Consider the following 25150-nt stretch of genomic DNA (forward strand, 5'->3'; position numbering starts at 1 on the left):
GGCTGGTACCAGTTGTTCCTTTCTATGTTTGGTGCTTCCTTCAGGAGCTCTTGTAAGGCAGGCCTGGTGGTGACAAAATCTCTCAGCATTTGCTTGTCTGTAAAAGATTTTATTTCTCCTTCACTTATGAAGCTTAGTTTGGCTGGATATGAAATTCTGGGTTGAAAATTCTTTGCTTTAAGAATGCTGAATATTGGCCCCCACTCTCTTCTGGCTTGTAGAGTTTCTGCCGAGAGATTCACTGTTAGTCTGATGGGCTTCCCTCTGTGGGTAACCCGACCTTTCTCTCTGGCTGCCCTTAACATTTTTTCCTTCATTTCAACTTTGGTGAATCTGACAATTATGTGTCTTGCAGTTGCTCTTCTTGAGGAGTATCTTTGTGACGTTCTCTGTATTTCCTGAATTTGAATGTTGACCTGCCTTGCTAGGTTGGGGAAGTTCTCCTGGATAATATCCTGAAGAGTGTTTTCCAACTTGGTTCCATCCCCATCACTTTCAGGTACACCAATCAGACGTAGATTTGGTCTTTTAACATAGTCCCATATTTCTTGGAGGCTTTGTTCTTTTTACTCTTTTTTTCTCTAAACTTCTCACTTCATTTCATTCATTTGATCTTCACTGATACCCTTTCTTCCACTTGATCGAATTGGCCACTGAAGCTTGTACATGTGTCACGTAGTTCTCATGCCATGGTTTGCAGCTCCATCAGGTCATTTAAAGTCTTCTCTATTCTGTTTATTCTAGCTAGCCATTCATCTAATCTTTTTTCAAGGTTTTTAGCTTCTTTGCAATGGGTTCAAACATCCTCCTTTAGCTTGGAGAAGTCTGTTATTACCGATCGTCTGAAGCCTTCTTCTCTCAACTCGTCAAAGTTATTCTCCATCCAGCTTTGTTCCATTGCTGGTGAGGAGCTGTGTTCCTTTGGAGGAGAAGAGGCGCTCTGATGTTTAGAATTTTCAGCTTTTCTGCTCTGGTTTCTCCCCATCTTTGTGGTTTTATCTACCTTTGGTCTTTGACAATGGTGATGTACAGATGGGTTTTGGTGTGGATGTCCTTTCTGTTAGTTTTCCTTTTAACAGTCAGGACCCTCAGCTGAGGTCTGTTGGAGTTTGCTGGAGGTCCACTCCAGACCCTGTTTGCCTGGGTATCACCAGCAGAGGTTGCAGAACAGCAAATATTGCAGAACAGCAAATGTTGCTCCCTGATCCTTCCTCTGGAAGCTTCGTCACAAAGGGGCACCCGGCCGTATGAGGTGTCAGTCGGCCCCTACTGGGAGGTGCTTCCCAGTTAGGCTACTCGGGGCTCAGGGACCCACTGGAGGAAGCAGACTGTCTGTTCTCAGATCTCAAACTCTGTGCGGGGAGGACCACTACTCTCTTTAAAGCTGTCAGACAGGGATGTTTAAGTCTGCAGAAGTTTCTGCTGCCTTTTGTTCAGCTATCCAGTGTGCGCTCTTATGTATGCTTGTGTCCTTTCAGGAATTCGAAGGTTCTTGGCAGATCTGAAGGGTATCCCACATTCCTTACATTCATAGGGTTTCTCTCTGTTGTGTCTCCTACCACACACTCAAAAGTGTGAGGCACATCTGAAGGCTTTCCCTCATTGGTTACACTCATAGGGTTTCTCTTCAGGATGAGTCCTACCATGCATTCGAAGGACTGAGGCAGCTCTGAAGGCTTTCCCACATTGCTTGCATTTATAGGGTTTCTCTCCAGTGTGAGTCCTTTCATGATATCGAAAGGAACTGGAACTACTGAAGGCTTCACCACATTGCTTGCATTCATAGAGTTTCTCTCCAGTGTGAGTTTTTTCATGTCTTTGAAACGATTTGGGACAATAAAAGCCTTTCCCACATATCTTACATTTATAAGGTCTTTCTCCGGAGTGTATTCTTATGTGTGCTTGTGTCCTTTCATGACTTTGAAGGTTCTTCATAGATCTGAAGGCTTTCCCACATTCCTTACATTCATAGGGTTTCTCTCCAGTGTGAGTCCTACCATGCAATCGAAGGTGTGAGGCAGATCTGAAGGATTTCCCACATTGCTTACATTCATAGGGTTTCTCTCCAGTGTGAGTCCTTTCATGATATCGAAGGGAACTGGAATGAATGAAGGCTTTACCACATTGCATGCATTTATAGGGTTTCTCTCCACTGTGAGTTTTTTCATGTCTTTGAAATGAATTGGCAGAACAAAAGCCTTTCCCACATATCTTACATTCATAAGGTCTTTCTCCAGAGTGCATTCTTACGTGTGTTTGAAAACTTGGAAGAGAGGATAATGCTTTCCCACACTGCTTACATTCATAGGGTTTTTTTCCAGAGTGGGTCCTTTCATGTCTACGAACATAATGGGGACACGTGAATGCTTTCCCACATTCCTTACATTGATAAGACTTCTCTCCCATGTGAATCATTTCATGTCTACGACAGCATCTGGGACTATGAAATGCTTTCCCACATTCCTGACATTCATAAGGCTTTTCTCCAGTGTGAGTTCTTTTATGTATTTGAAGGGCAGCAGAATAACTGAAGAATTTACCACATTGTTTACATTCATATGGTTTCTCTCCAGTGTGTGTTCTTTCATGGATAAGATATAAACTGAGACAATGGAAGGCTTTCCCACAAAATTTACATTTATAAGGCCCATCCCCACTGTGCATTATCATGTGTCTTTGAATGCTTGAATGGGATATCAAGGTTTTTCCACATTCTTTACAAGCATAGGGTTTCTCTCCAGTGTGATCCCTTTCTTGTGCTCTAAAGGAGGGGTGATATCTGAAGGCTTTTTTAGGTTGTTGACACTTACATGGCTTCAGTCCATATTCCTCATACTCATATGCTTTGTGTCCAATGTCACCTCTGATGTTCATATTAAAAGATGAGTTACCTGTGCCAACTTCTCCACACACAAAGCTGTCACATGATTTTACTTCAGGAGAAGTTTGCTTCTCCTGGAAGTTCAGCCTGTCTTGTGGAACCTGGGTAAAAGTTTCTTCACAATGACTGTCTTCTTTAATTTCATTGACTTTCTCTTCTATGAGACTCCTGTAAAACATGAGAGGCACATTATGAAGGGTTTATTTATAAGTAATTTTATATTCAACATCAAGTATTGCACTTGCATTTTTAACACTGTCCATCAAAGTGTAGGCTTTCTGCCCTGGCTGAATTGTTTGAAGGTGACTGGACAACGTGTTCTACAAGGTGTCCCAGCCATAACTATTATTTTAAAAAATGTTTATATGGGGCTTCCTAATACTCTTCCCAAGTAAACTCTTTTACAAATACTAAATACTCTGTCATTTTTCTTTTGTTTCAGGGTCTTGTCCTGTTGTCCATGCTGGAGTGCAGTGATACCATCATAGCTTACGGCAGGCTTTACTGGCTCAAGTGATCCTCCTGCCTCAGTCTCCTGAGTAGCTGGGACTACAGACCACAATGCCCGGCTAATTTTTTGCTGTTGTTGATATACGGTCTCGTTATGTTGCCCAGGCTGTTCTTGAACTGCTGGCCTCAAGCTATCCTCCTATCTCCACTTCTCAAAGGATTGGGATTACAGGAGTTAGCCCACAGCCTATGTCACATTTACATTTTTTTTTTTTTGATCAAATATTTTAAAAATAAATGAACTTGATCCTGGACTTAGTTCTTTGTTTTACTTATTTTCAATATATTGTCATATTCTAAGATTGTCTAGAGAGACACTGCTTTGTCTTGTAAGTACAAATTACCTGAAGTTTCTCCTGGGGTTTTGGTACTCATATTCAATGTTCTGGTCTTTCCAACTTTTTCCTAAAATACAGACACACAAAAATAGTCCTGAGGCATTAAAAAATTGTGAAAAATTATTAGATTCTATGCCCATGATTTACTGCAGCCATACCTCATTTATTCATCAAAGTATTTCCTGTCTATGTTCTAAATCACTCAACAGCATTGATGAGCTAGAAACACTGGTTCACTAATGGACTGAGGAAAGGAATATTGTCATTCTTACCTATAGAGGTTAAGTTCCTGAAAGTTTCCAGCATCACTTCCCTGTAGAGATTCTTCTGAAAAATATCCAGCAAAGCCCACTCCTCCTGGGTGAAGTTCACAGCCACATCCTCAAAGGCCACTGGGTCCTGAAACATCTCACATGTGTAGAGGAGGATGGGTGAGAGTGACAGCACTGGGGGCCTAGACTCTATTCCCAAGATGTTCTCAGGATGCCGTGGACTCCAAACACTTATTCCTTGCTTTGCTCATCAGATCCTTTTCCCCCTGTATCTACAGGGAGAAACTTTCTTCCATAACGCAATTTTTTTTTTTTTTTTTTTGAGATGGAGTCTCGCTCTGTCACCCAGGCTGGAGTGCAGTGGCCCGATCTCGGCTCACTGCAAGCTCTGCCTCCCCAGTTCAAGTCATTCTCCTGCCTCAGCCTCCCGAGTAGCTGGGACTACAGACGACTGCCACCATGCCTGGCTAATTTTTTTGTGTGTTTTTAGTAGAGGCGGGGTTTCACTGTGTTAGCCAAGATGGTCTCGATCTCCTGACCTCGTGATCTGCCCACCTTGGCCTCCCAAAGTGCTCAGATTACAGGCGTGAGCCACCGTACCTGCCTTTTTTTTTTTTTTTTTGAGACAGATTTTCACTCTTGTCGCCCAGGCTGCACCACTGGGGTCTAGCACTTCTATTTCCTCAGCCTCCTGAGTAGCTAAGATTACAGGCATGTGCCACCATACCCAGCTAAGTTTATATTTTTACTAGAGACAGGGTTTCTCCATGTTGGTCAGGCTGCCGACCTCAGGTGATCTGCCTGCCTCAGCCTCCCAAAGTGCTGGGATTACAGGTGTGAGCCACCATGCCCCACCAGCAGTTGTTTGGTTTTGGTTTTTTTAAGACAGTATCTTGCACTGTTACCCAGGCTGGAGTGTAGTGCCACCATCTTGGCTCACTACAACGTCTTACTCCTGGGTTCATGCGATTGTCATGCCTCAGCCTCCTGAGTGGTTGAGACCACAGGCATGTGCCACCACACCTGGCTAGTTCATAAAGCAATTGTGATGCTAGAACTGAACAAGGGGTAAAGTCAAAGTCACAGCAGGATAGGAAAATGTGTGTATTCACTGAACCCAGGGAGAAAAGTGAGCTGCCTGGGCTGTCCCTAATGTCTCTTTGGACTGTGGGTCTGCAGCACCTGTCAAAATAGAGTCCTGTGAATTCATATGCAGAACAAAGTTAACAATAGCAGACCTGAGGCCGTGCATCCTTGAAAATGCCTGTTCCCAAAGTGTAATCTTTGTTGATATTGTCAGAGGAAGCAGATAGCTAGCAAAGAGCATGATGGGGAGCCCCTGCTCTTTGAGGGAGTCACCCCCAGGGACTACCCAAAACAGGCATGCTAGATATAAGCAGAGAGTAGGGGAATCACCTGGGTAGAAAGAAACTTCCATTATGATCTCCAGGAATCATTCACTTTGCAGTTATCCTGCCAGAATGTAGCTAGATAGATGATGACAGGGCAAAGGGGACATTCCTAAAAAAAACCTGGCACTGTATGTACACAAGAGGACAAACAAGAAACTCCTAAGAGACACCCAGGTGTAATAAGCACAGATTTAACTACTATACGACCTTCCTGAGGTGGCAGTAATAAGCAATGCAGCCAATAACCTATCCACTGACAGCTGAATGGGAAAACAAAATGTGGTAAGCATATACACAAAATGCGATATTATTTACTCTTAGAAAATGACATCTTAGCCGGGCATGGTGGCTCATGCCTGTAATCCCAGCACTTTGGAAGGCCAAGGTGGGCAGATCACCTGAAGGTCTGAGGTTGAGATCAGCCTCACCAGCATGGAGAAACCCCATCTCTACAAAAAATACAAAATTACCCAGGCGTGTTGGCATGTGCCTGTAATCCCAGCTACTCAGGAGGCTGAGGCAGGAGAATTGCTTGAACCCAGGAGGCAGGTGAGCCAACATTGTGCCACTGCACTCCAGCCTGGGCAACAAGAGTGAAACTCCGACTCAAAAACAAAAAAGAAAAGAAAATGAAATCGTGGCCCGTACTACAACATGCATGAAACCTCTGGATAATTTTGAAAAAAGCAAAATATAATAGAATTCATCTTAGAGAACTTAAGTAGATTTGTCAATCCATCTCAACTGTACCTGTAAAATTTCTTCAGCTGATAAGTTTTACATTCTTTTAAGATAAGTAATGATAATAAATCATGGTAGCAGCCAGGCATGGTGGCTCATGCCTATAATCCCAGCACTTTGGAAGATTGAGGCGGGCAGATCACTTGAGGCCAGCAGTTTGAGACTAGCCTGACCAACGTGGTGGAACTCCATCTCTAAAAAAATACAAAAATTAGCCAGGCGTGGTGGCATGTGTCTATAGTCCCAGTTACTTGAGAGGCCAGTGTGGCAGAATCATTTGAACCTAGGAGGCGGAGGTTGCAGTGAGCCGAGATCACGCCACTGCACTCCCACCAGGGCGACACAGTGAGACTGTCTTAAAACCAACAAACAAAACACCATAAGAATGTCCTAACAGAGGCAGAAAAGGCATCTGACAAGCCTTAATCAATTTATGCCTAGTGTTGCATTTTTGGAAAGCTAAGGATGTGGGAGTTATTTATATCCTACTGCTTAAGGTCATGGCCAAAGTCTGATTTTTCACACGTCTGCAATTCAAAGAAGTGTAACCTCCAGCATAAATAGGTTAATATCTCCTCACGATTAAAAATGCTCAATAAATTAAATATACGAGAAGATCCCATAAGATGACAAGACAGGGCCGGGCGCGGTGGCTCAAGCCTGTAATCCCAGCACTTTGGGAGGCCGAGACGGGTGGATCACGAGGTCAGGAGATCGAGACCATCCTGGCTAACATGGTGAAACCCCATCTCTACTAAAAAATACAAAAAAAAAAAAACTAGCCGGGCGAGGTGGCGGGCGCCTGTAGTCCCAGCTACTCGGGAGGCTGAGGCAGGAGAATGGCTTGAATCCGGGAGGCGGAGCTTGCAGTGAGCTGAGATCCGGCCACTGCACTCCAGCCCGGGCGACAGAGCGAGACTCCGTCTCAAAAAAAAAAAAAAAAAAAAAAGATGCCAAGACAGGCACTAGAAACAGAAAAATCTACCATAAAGACAAGTATTAAAAATGCAAACCCAGAAGCCAAGGCAGACAGATCAATTGAGCCCCGCAGTTCCAGACCAGCCTGGGCAACATAAGGAGACCCCGTCTCCATAATAAAGTAAAACATTAGGCATGGTGGCACAAAACAAACGGTATTGAAACACCTGAATTAGCAAATGCAAAGAAATGAATTAGACACAGAACTGTACCTTTTACAAAACTACTTCCTATTGAATCGTTTACTCAAATGGAAAATGCAAACCTCACAACTTCTAGAACATAACACTTGTGAAAACCAAGACAACCTTGGATTTGCCAATAAGGTTTCACACACAACACAAAAAGCATGATATGTGAATGAGAAAATCGATAAATTGGACTTCATTCAAAACAAAAATGTTTTGGAAAAGACTCTGTTAACAGAATAAAAAGACAGGTGGCAGACTGGGACAAAATATTTGCAGAACACCTATCTGATCAAGAACTGGTACCCAAAAGGTATGAAGAACTCCTAAAATTCAGTAAGAAAAAAAACAACCAATCAAAAAAAAGGCAAAAGGTCAGGGGTGGTGGCTCACACCTGTAATCGCAGCACTTTGGGAGGCAGAGATGGATGGATCACCGAGGTCAGGAGTTTGAGACCAACCTGACTAACATGGTGAAACCCTGTCTCTAGTAAAAATACAAAAATTAGCCGGGGGCGGGGTGCAGTGGCCTGTAATCCCAGCACTTAGGGAGGCCGAGATGGGTGGATCACAAGGTCTGGAGATCGAGACCATCCTGGCTAACACAATGAAACCCCGTCTCTACTAAAAATACAAAAAAAAAAATTAGCTGGGTATAGTGGTGGGCACCTATAGTCCCAGCTACTCAGGAGGCTGAAGCAGGAGACTGGAGTGAACTCGGGAGGCAGAGCTTGCAGTGAGCTGAGATCACACCATAGCCCTCCAGCCTGGGTGAGAGAGCCAGACTCCGTCTCCAAAAAAAAAAAAAAAAAAAAATTAGTTGGGCCTGGTGGTTAAGAGCCTGTAATCCCAGCTACTCAGGAGGCTGAGGCAGGAGAATCGCTGGGACGGGGGAGACAGAGGTTGCAGTGAGCTGAGATCGCGCCGCTGTCCTCCAGCCTGGGTGACAGAGCCAGACTCAGTCTCAAAAAAACAGCTCAATCTTTCCAAATATATCTCCCCCTAAAGAATGTAATTATGGCAAACAAACATGACAGGATGCTCTACATTACATGCTATTAAAGAGCAAATGAAAACAGGCTGGGCACAGTGCCTCACGCCTGTAATCCAGCCCTTTGGGAAGCTGAGGCAGCTGGATCACCTGAGGTCAAAAGTTTGAGACCAGCCTGGCCAACATGGTGAAACCGTTTCTACTAATACTAACAGCGGCCATGTGTGGCAGCGAACACCTGTAATCGCAGCTACTCAGGAGTCTGAGTCAGGAGAATCACTTAAACCCGGGAGGCAGAGGCTGCAGCGACATTGTACTCCGGTCTGGGTAACATGAATGAAACTCCGTCTCCAAAGGAATTAAAAAAAAAAAAAAAGAAAGGAAAAAAACAGTGAAGCAGCAGCAAATACCTGGTGGAGTAGCTAAAATCCAAAACACTGACACTTCCTAATGCCAATGACAGTGAACTCTCCTTCACTATGAATGTGAATGGAAAATTCTACAGCCGATTTGGAAGACAGTCTGCGGAGCCCTGAAGAAAATAAGCGTGGTCTTACTGATTCAGTAGTCTCATTCCTACATATTGACCTAAACGAAGTGAAAACTGATGTCCACACAAAAGTCCTCCCACAAACATTTTTAGCAGCTACTCATAACTGCCAAAAACTAGATTCTAACAAGGTGAGTCTTTAAAAAAAATAATAATAATAATAGACAAGGTCTCACACTGTATCTACCAGGCTGGTCTCTAAATCCTGGCCTCAAGCAATCTTCTCACCTCAGTGTCCCACGTGCTGGGAACTCAGGGATGCGGCATCACACCAGGCTCAAGAGGAATCTTTCAACAGGGGAATAAAGAAACAAACCATGGTAACATCTGTACAATAGAATGTTACTCAGTGATGAAAAAAAATGGGTGGCTCCCGCTTGTAATCCCAGCACTTTGGGAGGCTGAGGCGGGTGGATCACCTGAGGCCAGGAGTTCAAGACCAGCCCGGCCAACATGGTGAAACCCTCTCTCTACTAAAAATACAAAAACTAGTCGAGTGTGGTGGTGGGCACCTGTATTTCCAGCTACTCAGGAGGCTGAGGCAGAAGAATTGCTAGAACCCAGGAGGCAGAGGTTGCAGTGAGCCAAGATCAAGCCACTGCACTCCAGCCTGGGCAACAAAGCGAGATTCTGTCTCAAAAAAATAAGGAGGGGGGAACTATGAGCCTGGAAGAAAAATGTGGGAACTCTGTGGATTTATCTGCTCAGTGTTTTGGGGAAACAACCATTGTCCTAAATAATAAAATCCATTAAATAAGAAAGTGAATTAACTATCATTCCATATAAGGTTCATAACTGAGTTAAAATAAAATCTGATATAAAATATCACATATTGGTTGTCATTTGCATAAAAAACATGCAAAAATAAAATATACTGATGAGGATGCGTACCCAGGTTGTGAAAGTGTAAGGAAAAGTAAGGCAATTATCTTATCATTCCCAATACTGGCTCCATCATTATTTGAATTCATTGTGCAATTCTTTCATGTATTTTGTGCATATGTAATATTTTAGTAAGTTTCTAGAATGCACACTATACAGAAATAAATCTCAGTGAATTTTAATTATCAGCAACAATCTGCTGAATGTAATTTTTAAAAGACAGCATACTCTGTTGAAACTAATTTTTTTTTTCTTTTTCTTTTTTTTTTTGAGACGGAGTCTCTCTCTGTCGTCCAGGCTGGAGTGCAGTGGCGCCATCTCAGCTGACTGCAAGCTCCGCCTCCTGGGTTCACGCCATTCTCCTGCCTCAGCCTCCTGATTAGCTGGGACTATAGGCACCCACCACCATGCTAGGCTAATTTTACATATTTTTAGTAGAGACAGGGTTTCACCATGTTAGCCAGGATGGTCTTGATCTCCTTACCTTGTGATCCACCCGCCTCGGCCTCCCAGAGTGCTGGGATCAGAGATGTGAGTCACCGCACCCAGCCCTTTTCTTTTCTTTTTTTTTTTTTTTTTGAAACAGAGTCTCATTCTGCTTCCCAGGCTGGAGTGTAGTGGTGCAATCATAGCTCACTGCAACCTGGAACTCTCAGACTCAACAGATCCTTCTACTTCAGCCTCCTGAGTAGCTGGGACTGCAGGCACACATCACAATGATGAGGTAATTTTTTGCACAGGCAAAGTTTGTCATGTTGCTGAGGCTGGAATAATCTTTTATTTTATTTCATTTTTTTATTTTTGAGATGGAGTTTAACTCTTGTTGCCCAGGCTGGAATGCAATGGTGCAATCATAGCTCACTGCAACCTTGGCCTCCGGGTTCAAGTGATTCTCTTGCCTCAGCCTCCTGACTAGCTGGGATTACAGGCATGCGCCACCAGGCCTGGCTAACTTTGTATTTTTAGTAGAGACAGGGTTTCTCCATGTTCATCAGGCTGATCTCCAACTCCTGACCTCAGGTGATCCGCCCACCTCTGCTTCCCAAATACTGGGATTACAGGCATGACCCATCATGCCCAGCCACTAATTTCTATTAAAACTAATTTTCTTGAAGTCCAAAAAAGTCTCAGAAAGGATATATAAAATGATTCTTATGTAAAAAGTCTACACTGAAAAACATCAATATAAAATGAAATAAATGGAAAAATGTCATGTGTCCTTAAAAGGAGATTAAATAGCACTATGATGTAACCTTTCTGAAATATGACTACAGTTATATTTTATTCCATGAAATGTACAAGGCAGTTTGTTTTGTTCACTAAAATTAAGAAAAAACTACTTCTAAAAACTGAAATACAAGACAATGACTAAGAATAACCAAGATGCTCTACAGAATATGGTTGGGGGGTGTTATGGCGTGAATATTTGCATCCCTCCAAAAAAATCACACATTAATAACCTACCCCCCAATATAGTATTAGAAGTTGACATCTCTGAAAAGTCATTAGGATTAGATGACAGCATTAAGAGTCGATCCTTTCTGAATGAGATTAGTGCTCTTATAAGAAGACACAGGAGAGCCGGCTTCCTCTCTTTTCTGTCATGTGAAGAAACCACAAGAAGATGACCATCTGCAAACCAGGAAGCGGGCCCTTACCGGACACTAGATCTGCCAGCTCCCTGAACGTGGACTTCACAACCTCAAGAACTGCCAGAAATAAATGTTTATTCTTTAAGTCACCCAGTCTATGGTAATTTGATACAGCAGCCCAAGATAACTAAGATAGAGAGGCAATACACCCAACCACTGAACACCATAGCTTTGAACTCTATACTAATTAAGAGAAAATGGGCCGGGCGCGGTGGCTCACGCCTGTAATCCCAGCACTTTGGGAGGCCGAGGCGGGCGGATCACAAGGTCCGGAGATCGAGACCACGGTGAAACCTCGTCTCTACTAAAAATACAAAAAAAAACTAGCCGGGCGAGGTGGCAGGCGCCTGTAGTCCCAGCTACTCAGGAGGCTGAGGCAGGAGAATGGCGTGATCCCAGGAGGCGGAGCTTGCAGTGAGCCGAGATCCGGCCACTGCACTCCAGCCTGGGGGACAGAGCGAGACTCCGTCTCAAAAAAAAAAAAAGAGAAAATGGTATTATCGGAGAGATGGAAAGATAGGCCAATGGAAAACATCAAATTGTGAAACCAGGGCATTTAGTTGTTTATTTTATTTTATCTTATTTTATTTTATTTTATTTTTACTATTATTTTTTACGGGCATTTCGCTCTTAGTGCCCAGGCAGGACAGCAATGGTGTGTTCTCGGCTCACTGCGACCTCCACCTCCCAGGTTCATATGATTCTCCTGTTTCAGCCAACCGAGTAGCTGGGATTACAGCCATGCACCACCACGCTTGGCTAATTTTGTACCTTTAGTAGTGACAGGGTTTCACCAGATTGGTCAGGCTGATCTTGAACTCCTGACCTCGGGTGTTCCTCCCACCTCAGCCTCCCAAAGTGCTGGGATTACAGATGTGAGCCACCGTGCCCAGTCTGGGCATCTGTTTAAGGTAATGTGAAACTATGACAAACCAGGTGTTGTCAGCCAATGATGCAAGTGGTGAACACTTAACAGAAAAAGCAGGGACAAATGGTTCTCTACCGGAGAATAATCAGTTTACTACCCATTGTTTCCATATACAATAATTTAATTAATTCTAGAGCTGCCGGATATGGTGAGTTCTTATAATTATATGTTACCTTAGCATGCATTTCCTTTATGGATTTACTTTGCTCATAATAGAAGAAAACTTTATTCAAACTCAACAGTTTCCAGGTCTCCACCTCCTCCCAGTTCCTCCATGGGGTCAACTCACATATATTTCTTTTTTTTTTTTTTTTTTTTTGAGATGGAGTCTCGCTCTGTCGCCCAGGCTGGAGCACAGTGGCCAGATCTCAGCTCACTGCAAGCTCCGCCTCCCAGGTTCACGCCATTCTCCTGCCTCAGCCTCCCGAGTAGCTGGGACTACAGGCACCCGCCACCTCGCCCGGCTAGTTTTTTGTATTTTTTACTAGAGACGGGGTTTCACTGTGTTAGCCAGGACGGTCTCCATCTCCTGACCTCGTGATCCGCCCGTCTCGGCCTCCCAAAGTGCTGGATTACAGGCTTGAGCCACCGCGCCCGGCCAACTCACATATATTTCTTACACAACTGCATTCTGGTGACCACCTCCCTGTGGGACAGCTACATATAACCAATTTGAGTTGTCTCGCTAACACTTACATCCCACATGGATGGCACAGACCAGCTTTTAATCACAGTGTGACTTCACAGAACTAGTGCCTGCTTGCTCTAAATCCACCAGAAACAACTCCCTGAGAGACACTTCCTTGGTCTATTCCCTCAACCCTGAGAAAAGCTCTGGCCCACAGGTCCCTGTCTGTCCTGCTCCCCACCTGCTGGTTGAATGTGCATCCTGGATGTTCCCCCCACTCTGTGTTGCTCTGCAGGTGTGCTGCCCTCATCTCCTGGGATTGTGAGCAGTGCTTTGCTGAGTTGCCTCTTCTGTGTCTCACTGACCTACGCAATCATTCTTGGATTTGGCCCTAGTGAAAAATGTAATGTAAAGTTAATTTGAAACACTCAAGCTGCAATGTATGAACAATTCTTTACAAGGGACAAGCCCACAGAGGGGCAGTGCTGGCTGGAACACAGGTCTGACTGATGTGTCAGCACAGGTCACCCCATCACATGAGACATCTCTCCACCCCCATCCTCCTCACTAAAGCGCTCAGTGACTACTTTCCACCAACACCGCACTATACCCCGCTGTGTACCCCCTTCCATATTCTGATTTGCAGGCTACTGGTCCGCCCTGCTGGGGTGGGCTTTCCTTGTCTTTTGGGGTTTTGTCTCCCTTCACAGTTGACACAATCCAGACGACAGGAATCATCTCTCCTTTCCCTCAATAGCACCATCCAACTGGCTGACAGCTGCGTGTCTCCAACTTATGAAAACTGGGGTTTGGAAAGAAAAGCTGAGCATCTCCAAGGTTGGCTATCTAGATGCAGAGTATACCAGGAGTCTCCCTGCACCAGAGGCATTCAGCTGCTCTCTTGGGAGTCCCCATTCTCCTACCTCACTCTGTCCCCGGGGAGGAGTGACCCAGGGGCTGATACTCATGAGGCCCTCCAAGAGACAGGGAAGCTGTGGACATATTAGGTCACCCCAATTCTGCCACCCAGGACCAAGAAAACATAGGAGAGTGCACTGAAGACACAATACCCTTTGAAGTTTCCAAAGGGGAGCCTCAACCAAAAGACAATCTGATAAAATGTGTTTCCACAACAGAGGAAAGGAGAAGCATGCACATTTTGACAGGAAAGTGTCTGGTGGTGATTCTCTGAACATTTCACATGAGAGGAAAGGAGAAGTGCTCCATGACTGTTTCCCACCAACACTGCATTCTGTCCCCTGTGTACCCCCATGTATATTTTGCTTTGCAGGCTATTGCTGTACCCCGTTGGAGTGGCCTTTCCTTGTCTTTTGGGATATTTCTCTCTTCACAGTTGAGACATTCAGAAGACAGGAATCATTTCTCCTTTTCCTCAATAGCAACATCCAACTGGCTGACGGCCATGTGTCTCCAATGAATGGAAACTGGAGTTGGGAGAGAGAAGCTGAGCACCCCAAGAATTGGTGATTTAGATGAAGAGTATACCAGGCATCTCCTCCACCATTAGTCATTCAGGGGCTCCCTCAGGAGGCCCCACTCCCCTAGGCACTGATACCCATGAGATGCTCCAGGAGACAGGGCAGTCGTGGGGATCTTGAGTCAGCCCCACGCAGTTCCAAAACTCAAAACCAGGAAAAGATAGGAGGGTGTACAGACGACACATCACCCTGTAAAGTTTCCAGATAGGAACCTCATCCCAAAGACATCCTGATAAGGTGTCTGTGTCTAGGAAAGATAAGAGGAGAGGCAGAAAGGTTTTTCGGGAAAATGTCTAGTGGTTATTTTCTGCTTTCCTGTCATGTGAAATGTTCAGAAACAGATTTCACTGCAAGCCCTTGAAGAGTTAGGCTGTGGTATGAGGGTGGAGGATTTGAGGCCCTACTTCCCATATCTTTGGAAAATGCCAGGGGAAACCAGTTTCCCTGGGGATTGTGAAAAAATTTAAATAAAAAACAATGAGACCGAACTGTATGCAATGTCTGAAGCTCCTACTTAAAGATCCTGAAATTAGGCCGGGTGCGGTGGTTCAAGCCTGTAATCCCAGCACTTTGGGAGGCTGAGACGGGCGGATCACAAGGTCAGGAGATCGAGACCATCCTGGCTAACACCGTGAAACCCCGTCTCTACTAAAAATACAAAAAACTAGCCGGGCGAGGTGGTGGGCGCCTGTAGTCCCAGCTACTCGGGAGGCTGAGGCAGGAGAATGGCGTGAACCCGGGAGGCGGAGCTTGCAGTGAGCTGAGATCTGGCCACTGCACTCCAGCCCGGGCGACAGAGCAAGACTCCGTCTCAAAAAAAAAAAAAAAAAAGATCCTGAAATTAAATTTAAATGCAACCCTTCAAAACTACTAATTTATAGGGAAATGAAATTTATGTTTCATCAGACAGAATCCACCAATTAATCTCTGATTACATAACTAGAAATTTTCTACCTAAGTCAGGCCAGGCAAGCTGGCTTCTACCTGTAATCTCACCACTTTAGGAGGCCAAGGTGGGCAGACCACTTGAGGACAAGAGTTTGAGACCAGCCTGGCCAACATGGTAAAACCCCGTGTTTACTAAAAATACAAAAATTAGCCGAGTGTGGTGGCACATGCATGTAATCCCAGCTACTTGGGAGGCCGAAGCAGGAGAATTACTTGAACCCAGGAGGCAAAGGCTGCAGTGAACTGAGATCGTGCCACTGTACTCCACCCTGGGCCACAGAGTGAGACCCTATCTCAAAACAAACAAACAAACAAACAAACAAAAACAACAAAGTAATTCAAATATTTAAGCTGGTGGATCTCTATCTTGAAGCAATGTGATCATGGGGTTGAGTCACATGACACACAGCTTTCACATAGCCAGCTGGAACTCTCCTTTCCCTGATTACAGATTCACCTTCTTTCTTACCTATAGTGTTTTGTAAAATGTTCTAAATGATTGAAAGGAAACAGGAAAGACCCTTTCCCTCTTCACTTTTTATTTTTTAATTTAATATGATTTTTCACAATTGAGATGGGGTCTCACTATGTTGCCCAGGCTGGTCTTGAACTCCTGAGATCAAGCCATCCACCTGCCTCGGCCGCCCAAAGTGCTGGGGTTCCAGGTGTGAGCCATCCCGCCAGGCCCCTCTTCACTACTGATCTCTGTAGTAGACTAACTTCCCTCTTGACTTCCTCACACAAAGACTTCATGCCTATCACATTGTCTTCAGCTGGAATGTTAAATTCACTCTTTTAAATTGAAAAGGAAATAAAAACCAGCTAGAAAGAAAAGAATACAAGCTCTGGGGGAAAAAAGCAAACCCTAAAGAATTAAGTTGTTAGCCGGGTGCAGTGGTTGGTATCTGTAATCTCAGCACTTTTGGAGGCCAAGGAAGCAGGACTGTTTGAGTCCAGGAGCCAGAGACCAGCCTAGGCTACATATCGAGACACCACCTCCGTTAAAAAAAAAAATCAGCCAGGTGTGCTGGTGGGCAACTGCAGTCTCAGCTACTTGGGAAGCTGAGGTGCTTGAACCAGGGAGGTCAAGGCTGCAGCAAGCCATGATCACACCACTGCTCCAGCCTGGGCCACAGAACAAGACATTAGCTCACAGAAAAAAATAAAATTAAACTATTGTACCTCATACATCAGCCTTGTATGGAAAATGCAATCCTATTATATTTATTTGCAATTTCTCTATATAAGTGTTAGGGAAGCAGGGGCCTAGGGGAGCCAGAGTAACACCAATTTAAGTTCAGCTCCATCTTGAGACTAACAAGAAACACTCCTTGCCAGTCACAACCCGTGGTCATCAAATGTTTCCCATGAAGGAAACAGCCTGAAGATGCCTGCAAGTATCCTTACACTCCCACAACAACAGAACGTCCCGATGTCCCAATACCCGTAACAATACGTGCTTTCAAGATAATTACAGTTACGTTTTAATGCACTTAGGTGCTAAAATGTAAAGGGTAGTTTTCTTTAAATCAACAGAGTAATAAATTTTGTGACGCTGTCAGCCCACATGCAGGTAGGCACAGGTTAGTTTAGTCTTCACATAGACAAGACTCCCACATAAGAAACACTTAGTACATTCCTCTACTTGCTTTATAAAGATGCTGTATGCTGTAAGAGAATCACTCTTTCTTTTCCTTCCTTCCTTTTCTTTTCTTTTTCTTTCTTCCTTCCTCCCTCCCTCCCTCCCTTGCCTTTCCTTTTTTTTTTTTTTTTTTAATAGAGACAGGGTCTCGCTGTGTTGGCCAGCTGGGTCTTGAACTCTTGCCTCCCAAGTACATGGGACTACAGGTGCAGGCCACCACACCCAGCTAATTTTTGTTATTTTTGGAAAAGACAGGGTTTTCCTATGTTGCCCAGGCAACATGCTCTTGAACTGCTGACCAGAAGTGATCCTCCCACCTCGGCCTCCCAATGTGATTGGAAAACAGATCTAAGTCATCATGCTAGCCCAGAGCAAGCTTTCAACAAACTCTCTTCTCACTGCACTTTGTGACTCATCTTGAATTCCTTCCTGTGTGAGATCCAAGAATTCTCTTGGGGTCTGATCACGACCTCTTTTCCTGGTGATATAAGCAAGAACTTAACTTCCAATTTTAGAATACTGAGTCCACTTCTCTGGAGTCTATTTTTTTCCTGAATGGGCCATTGCTATCTTTCCACTTGAATAAACTCTTCAAACTGAAATCTGAACCTTTCAATTATTTTGGGTTGACAAGTCCAAATAAGGCAACTGCATCTCTGCCACCAATCAAGCATTTATCTGGTTTGTCTCCTCATGCACCTAATAAAAGCCTAGCCTTCAATCTGTAAACCAAAAATAAATACATACCTTCTGGTCTGGTGAGGTGGCTCACACCTGTAATCTCAGCACTTTGGGAGGCCGAGGCGGGTGAGTCACTTGAGGTCAGGAGTTCGAGAACAGCCTGGCCAACATGGTGAAACCCCATCTCTACTAAAAGCGCAAAAATTAGGCGGGCCTGGTAGTGCATGTGAGGAAAAGAAAGAGAGATCAGATTGTTACTGTGTCTATGTAGAAAAGGAAGACATAAGAAACGCCATTTTGGTATGTACTAAGAAAAATTGTTCTTCTTTGAGACGCTGTTAATCTGTAACTTTAGCCCCAACCCTGTGCTCACAGAAACCTGTGCTGTATTGAATCAAGGTTTAATGGATTTAGGGCTGTGCAGGATGTGCCTTGTTAACAATATGTTTGCAGGCAGTATGCCTAGTAAAAGTCATCACCATTCTCCATTCTCTATTAACCAGCGGCACAATGCACTGTGGAAAGCCGCAGGGACCTCTGCCCAAACAAGCCTGGGTATTGTCCAAGGTTTCCCCCAACTGAGACAGCCTGAGATATGGTCTCGTGGGAAAGACCTTATATCCCCCAGCCCGACACCTGTGAAGGGTCTGTGCTGAGAAGGAGTAGTCAAAGATGGAGGCCTCTTTGAAGTTGAGATAAGAGGAAGGCTTCTGTCTCCTGCTGGTTCCTGGGAATGGAATGTGTCTGTGTAAAGCCCACCATTCATTCTATTCTGAGAGGAGAAAACCCGCCCTGTGGGAGGCGAGATATGCTGGCAGCAACACTGCTCTGTTACTCTTTGCTACACTGAGATGTTTGTGTAAAGTGAAACAGAAATCTGGCCTACCTGCACATCCAGGCACAGTACCTTTCCTTGAACTTACTCATGATACAGGTTCCTTTGCTCACATGTTTCCCTGCTGACCTTCTCCCCACCATCACCCTGTGGCCCTGCCACACTCCCCTCGCCAAGATAGTAAAAATAATGATCAATAAATACGGAGGGAACTCAGAGACCAGCACCGGTGTAGGTCCTCGCATGTTGAGCACTAGTCTCCTGGGCCCACTGTTCTTTCTCTATACTTTGTCTCTGTGTCTTATTTCTTTTCTCAGTCTTTCATCTCCACCTGATGAGAAATACCCACAGGTGTGGAGGGGCAGGCCCCCTTCAGGTGCGTGCCTGTAATCCCAGCGACTCGGAAGGCTGAGGCTGGAGAATCGCTTGAATTCGGAAGGTGGAGGTGGCAGTGAGCCGAGATCGAGCCATTGCACTCCAGCCTGAGTGACAGAAGGAGACTGTTTCAGACAAAAACAAAAACAAAGTACCTTCCCAGGTAAGGGAAGTGACCGGCTCTTGGCCAAGGGGACCCCCAAAAAACCCTGAAAATTGAGTTCCTCTGTATGACAGGATGGGAGGTGAGACAGGCTTCCTTACACCCTCTCCCTTTAGGAGTTTAGATGCAGCAACTGACACACATTAATGTAAAAACAGACATCATCAGACTGGAAAAAAAAGACTCCTGTGGCAATAAGATACCAAATTACAAACAAGACCTAAGGCCACGCAAGGCAAGGGTAAGTCATGCCTTAGAATTCATAAAATCTAGAGAAACAGGTCTGTTTTTTGGCTGGGATGGAATCAAGTGGCAGATAACAGACCCCCTTCCTTCAGCATTCCTTCCTACCTCCTCCAAACTTTAGACAAAGCTTCACACTCTTAACCAGCTGCCACCTACTGAATCCCCCAACCACCTGTGCCTTCTAATCCCCCTTCCACAGGTCCCACCCTTTCTGTTTTTTGTTTCTGTTTTTTTTTTTAGACAGTCTCACTCTGTCGCCAAGGCTGGAGTGCAGTGGCACTGTGTGGGCTCACTGCAACCTCCCTCTCCTGGGTTCAAGCAATTCTCCTGCCTCAGCCTCCCGAGTAGTTGGGATTACAGGCGTCCACCACCATGCCCGGCTAGTTTCTTTTTTATATTTTTAGTAGAGACGCGGTTTCATCATGTTGACCTGGCTGGTCTTGAACTCCTGACCTCAGGTCATCCACCTGCCTCGGCCCCGCAAAGTGCTGGGATTACAGGCGTGAGCCACCGCGCCCGGCCAGGTCCCTTTCTGCCAAAGGAACTTACACCTTCCAGTAACTAATTATTTTCCCTGCAATTCCTGTCCCTCTAAAATGAATAAAACCAAACTGTTTTGAGCCGCCTCGGGACCACTCACTCCAGGCTTCTTGGGGACGTTTTTCCCTCGGCCAAGGTCTCTCCTATTCGGCTCCGAACAAACTTCTTTATTTTACATAGTTTGGCTTTCTCCTTTGACAAACTACAAGCCAGGACTGGGTGTTTCTCATTCGTGAATCGCTATTTGCTCAAATGAACTCTTTGTTAACCTTCCTTAGTTTAGTTTTAAACAAGAGAAAAAGTGGACACTGGGGGTCCCACAGAACGCTGCTCCTCCTAGGCACGAACCCCACACCCGAGTCGGGATCCCCCCCATGACCCTCCCGCGGCTTCCGCACAATCTGGGTAGACGCGTGGCTTCGGGCGCTGGAGCCGCAGTCGCCGCGCAGGGACAGGACATGACGCCTGGTGTCCCGGCTGTCGGCCCAGCCACACCCAGCAGCCGAGGGGACCAAGGGCCGAGCGGCTCCAGGAGGCCTTGGTCCCAGATCCCGAAGTCGCCCGCAGGAAGGCCAGGGTCTCGCCACAATCGGTTCCCGTCGGTCCAGGCAGCCCCTCCCCCGTCTCACGACACCCAGCCCCACACACGCACCATTTCCTGGCTTTCAGATGTCCCGGGGTCCTCTCTACACCTCCTGTGACTACAGCAGGGCATAGCGCAGGTGACAGAGCGACAAAATCCTGGGTAGAGGCACCAGGTCCCTCTCGGGGCTGGAAAGACCGGATCCGAACCGCGGCCCGCTCAGCCACAAAGGTGAAGGCAGGAATGCGACCCCCTCAGTGTCTGGATGAACAGCGGGCAGGGCCACGCCCCAGTGCCTCTGATTGGATGGAATGCTAGACCCCGCCCCCCATGTACGAGTGACAGCGGAAGCCCTGGGTATCAGGCCCTGCGGAGCCAGACTCGCGGATTTTAACCACTGCTTTCCTAAGGGTGAGCTCCTTCCTGCACTCTGGTTATTGGATATTTGCATTTCAGCCAAACTGGCTATTGATAGAGGAGAACGCTAGCGTCCTCCTCACTCAAGGGACTGTCCCTCTCCTTCGTTCTGCACGGGGTCACAGGAGTGTGCAGGGAATTTCAGACTCCGTGTCCACAGGAGCCATCTCCTGCCCCAGAGCAGCAGTGGAACGGAGACCAGGCCAGGCACGCCTGCACCAGGAGGAGAGGCATATGTCCTCAAGCGGGCCGCAACTGGGGATGAGACATGGCCAAGACTTGCTCACTTACCCCATCCCTTCCTCCCAGTGTGAAAATGCTCCCTTCTTCCAGATCTTCATTTTCACCAGCAGCAAACTCTTTCCTGGGGTTAATTTAAGCTTTTGCCTAAATAAACTGTCAACTTTATCCAGGTGACGCCCCCCAAACAATTCTGTCTCTAGCCTGATCTTCACACATTTTCTTTATATATATGAAGATCTCTGTTGGATATAAAATGCTTTAGGAATAAATTCTTGGTCCTGCGAAGTAAAACTAACACTTAGGGAAAAGTTTAATTTGTTTAGCAAGGCAATTTACTTCTGCAGAAGGGTGCCACTTGTGTCAATCAAGATCACCAGAGCACAGAGAACAAAGGTCACCAGGGGGTTTTTATATCCTTAATGCAGTCCCTATCTCTGTGTCACTCCTTCATGGCCTGGGGTTCGACCACACAATCTGAGCTGACCCGATTGACTACTTGTACGTATTTTTCTAAATATAGAAGGAGAGAGGAATGTGAGGTACAGAGGTGCAGCGTGTGAGACGTGCAGTTTCAGGGGAACAATGGGTACAGCTAACCAAGGGAACAGATGGGAGTTACTAATGAGAGCTGATGACAAGGGAGTAGGCTGTTTTACAGTAACTAGGGGCAAGGAGGAACAGGAAAGTTGAGTTTGAGAACAAAAGACAAAGAAGTTAGCAGGCTAAATCTTTGAAAAGAAACTCAGAGAAATGTACTGTGTGTTACAGTTCCTCCCTTTTAATTTTCTTATGATCTTTTTCTCTTTAAACTTTTTTAACAGTGTTTTGGCTTTGCTGTTTGATTTGATATTTTGAAAGGAAAAGCTTACTAGAACAAGGTGGAGGAGAACTAAGGGGGGTTTCAGTAAGTGCTGTCTGTGCAATCCTTTGTATTAGCCTATGGATGCATAGTATGACACAACACCTAACAAGAATAAGTACAACTGTTACGACTGTAAGAGCAATAAGTATTGAGGCTATGATTCTTTATTTACTGAACTACTTTCCTAGCCATCTTGAAATAGGGTCATTGACTCCAGAATTTTTAGCTAATTCTTTGGATAAAGTGGTAAGTCCTTGCAAGGCCTTTGTTATGCTCTCACTGGGGGGCAGTGTTGTTTGGGATGAAGGTACAACATTGGGTTTTAATCATAACACAAACTCCACCCTTTTTGGCTAATAACATGTGTAGAGTCATTCTGTTTTGTTTGTTTGTTTGTTTGTTGTTTTTTGAGACAGAGTCTCGCTCTGTTGCCCAGGCTGGAGTGCAGTGGTGCGATCTCAGCTTACTGCAAGCTTCGCCTCCTGGGTTCACGCCATTCTCCTGCCTCAGCCTCCCTAGTAGCTGGGACTACAGGCGCCTGCCACCACGCCCACCTAATTTTTTTGTATTTTTTGGTAGAGACGGGGTTTCACCATGTTAGCCAGGATGGTTTCGATCTCCTGACCTCGTGATCCGCCCACTTTGGCCTCCCAAAGTGCTAGGATTACAGGTATGAGCCACTGTGCCTGGCCAAGCCATTCTGTTTTCTTAAGCTATTTGGCTAGTAGGCCTTCATTGGTCAGCTATTCTTTGGATAGCATCCTTGGTGTAATTCATAAACTGCTGCTGATTATAATAGATGTAATTGATCTAAGCTACATTTTTATTAATAGTTATTCAAGGAAATATGGATTTAAATCTTGCAATTATTTGGTCTCAGGTTTTGAACTTGTTAGGCAACTGCCCGTGGGACTCTAAGGGCCTTTGTGTAAACTTGAGATTCAAAAGACTTATAAGGGGCTTATTTTATTTTTCGGTGTTGTGGTTTTTCCTCTTTTAGTTGATGAAATGCCAAGGTGAAAGGGATCGCCAGTTGGACAAGAGTGCCAGTGCTGCTCCAGTTACTTGGCAGAGTGTCCAGTAAAGGTCCACTACAATACCACCATATATCTGCTTGAGGATGACTAAGGGCAGACTGATGGGTAAGTTTTTGGAAGGGCTTAAGCTTATTGCATCTTGTTAAACTTCTAAGGAACGCCAAATTCTCCTCTTGTGGTGAGAGACACGAGGTGAAATTGACGTTGGGGGACGGACACTGAATGGCCTTTGGGGGCTGACCTGCAGGTTGTTGGACTTCAGGATATAGCAGAGAGACAGCTTGGCATGCTTTGTTGCCCCAGGCTGTGGAATTTTGGAAAAGAGCTACCATACAGCCTATGCCTGGTCGACTGAGGGGCTATCCTAGCGGAAAGGAGACAATCCCGGCCTCTGGTCTGCCATGCGCACAAGCATAACAATTGCTTTTGTCAATGTGCAGACAGAATCTTGAATCCATTCCAACCAGGCATTTACATCTTGATATCCTGTTGTAATTGCTAGGGTTTGTCTCAAATCTTTTACTTCTACAATATTTACTTTAGTATTAGCATTAGGTAGAAAAGAGGTGACAGTCTGATTAAAAGAAAGCTTAGAAGGAGAAGAGAAGGAAGGGGGTAAAGAGAATGAAAAATTAATAAAACGTACTTCCAAAGACCTTATGAGGTCTGTGCTGGCCCAGTTGGCTCCTATGCCATAGAAGGGACTTAAAGTAGGTTTAGGGTCAGTAGAGGTGGAAATTTGTATGGGATTATATTGATTATACTAGCAACTGGGGGAGGTGCTTTTTTTTTTTTTTTTTTTTTTTTTGAGGCGGAGTTTTGCTCTGTCGCCCAGGCTGGAGTGCAGTGGCCGGATCTCAGCTCACTGCAAGCTCCGCCTCCCAGGTTCCCGCCATTCTCCTGCCTCAGCCTCCCGAGTAGCTGGGACTACAGGCGCCCCACCTCGCCCGGCTAGTTTTTTTTTTTTTTTTTTTTTTTTGTATTTTTAGTAGAGACGGGGTTTCACTGTGTTCGCCAGGATGGTCTCGATCTCCTGACCTTGTGATCCGCCTGTCTCGGCCTCCCAAAGTGCTGGGATTACAGGCTTGAGCCACCGCGCCCGGCCGGGAGGTGCTTTTTTTAGTGAAATGAATATATGGTTTTTAGGATATACAGCCACCTGCTGATGAGGTCTAGCCTTGATATTTGGTTGTCCATAGGACATCATTCTAGCTATGACAGACTTGTTTTCTTATATTTGTTAAGGAATAAGAGTCTTGATAGGGGGAGCCTTTCACCTTAAAGGGGCAGAGATACTTTTCTGAGGCTGAGACTTGTCTTTGACTTTGGAGATCTTTACAGGGTATGACTAGACATGGCATTAAACGTGATAACTTGGGGTGAGTTTGATTGAGTCACATTAATGACAAGGTGGTCAGCATTGGAAGGGGAAAAGAAGAAAGAGTAATAGAATAGATGGAAGAGAGTTAAATTTTTCTTAGCTTTAGTTTGAGGGGGTTTCCCCCTGGAATAATGGCCTACGATTTTGGGGGTGGCGGTGCTTTCTTGACTCGGGTGTGATGGGTCTATCCTTTCTCTGCTGTCCGGACTGCAGTTTCAATGGTGGGAAGTACTAAACCGCCTCGTCAGGCTGGTGTTGATGTACTGGGAGCTCTAGCTGAGGCACCTGCACTGGAAGATTGTGAGTTTTGAGGAAAGAGAAAGTGGAAGATAAACCAAGTATGTAGGAATGTTGGCAGTGGATTTTTTTCTGCTAACTGAAGGTTATTTAACACTTGGGTGATTAACTCTTCATGAACAAGGCTTTGACCTTTATTATTAATTGTCTGAAATTTTCTAAATGTATGAACCACCATAAAGGCATATTTAGAATCAGTATAGATTAGAATAGATGGTTCCTTTGCAGGTACTTTAAAGCTTGACTAAGTGCAGACAGCTTACAGATTTGGGTAAACTAATTACTAAACACTTTTTAAATTTTTATTTCTCTAGGGACTTCTCTGTTAATTATTGAACATCTGTTGAATCCTTTTTTCTTTAATCATTTTTGAAGGGGGTTTCTCTTAAGTTTGGCCAGATGTTTGCATGGTAATCAGTTAAATCTAAACATGTGTGCTTCCTTTTTAGA

General features: G+C 45.1%; 1 protein-coding gene across 2 annotated transcripts; it reads right to left on the reverse strand.

Moving 5' to 3' along the window:
* Positions 1-585: 585 nt before the first annotated feature.
* On the reverse strand, positions 586-20763 carry LOC104661115 (zinc finger protein 69). Of its 2 annotated transcripts, none has more exons than XM_010361680.2 (4): positions 20533-20724; positions 4002-4137; positions 3736-3796; positions 586-3049 (listed from the first exon to the last, which is right to left on the reverse strand). In XM_010361680.2, the coding sequence occupies exons 1-4, from the start codon at positions 20593-20595 to the stop codon at positions 1600-1602; spliced, it is 1710 nt and encodes a 569-aa protein (XP_010359982.2). In that variant the 5' UTR covers positions 20596-20724; the 3' UTR covers positions 586-1599. The 2 variants fall into 2 exon arrangements, with proteins under 2 accessions (XP_010359982.2, XP_030791027.1); XM_030935167.1 differs by having other exon boundaries at positions 1005-3049; positions 4002-4128; positions 20533-20763.
* Between the last annotated feature and the right edge of the window lie 4387 nt (positions 20764-25150).

The sequence above is a fragment of the Rhinopithecus roxellana genome, chromosome 8 (assembly GCF_007565055.1).
Source record: "Rhinopithecus roxellana isolate Shanxi Qingling chromosome 8, ASM756505v1, whole genome shotgun sequence".
NCBI lineage: Eukaryota > Metazoa > Chordata > Mammalia > Primates > Cercopithecidae > Rhinopithecus > Rhinopithecus roxellana.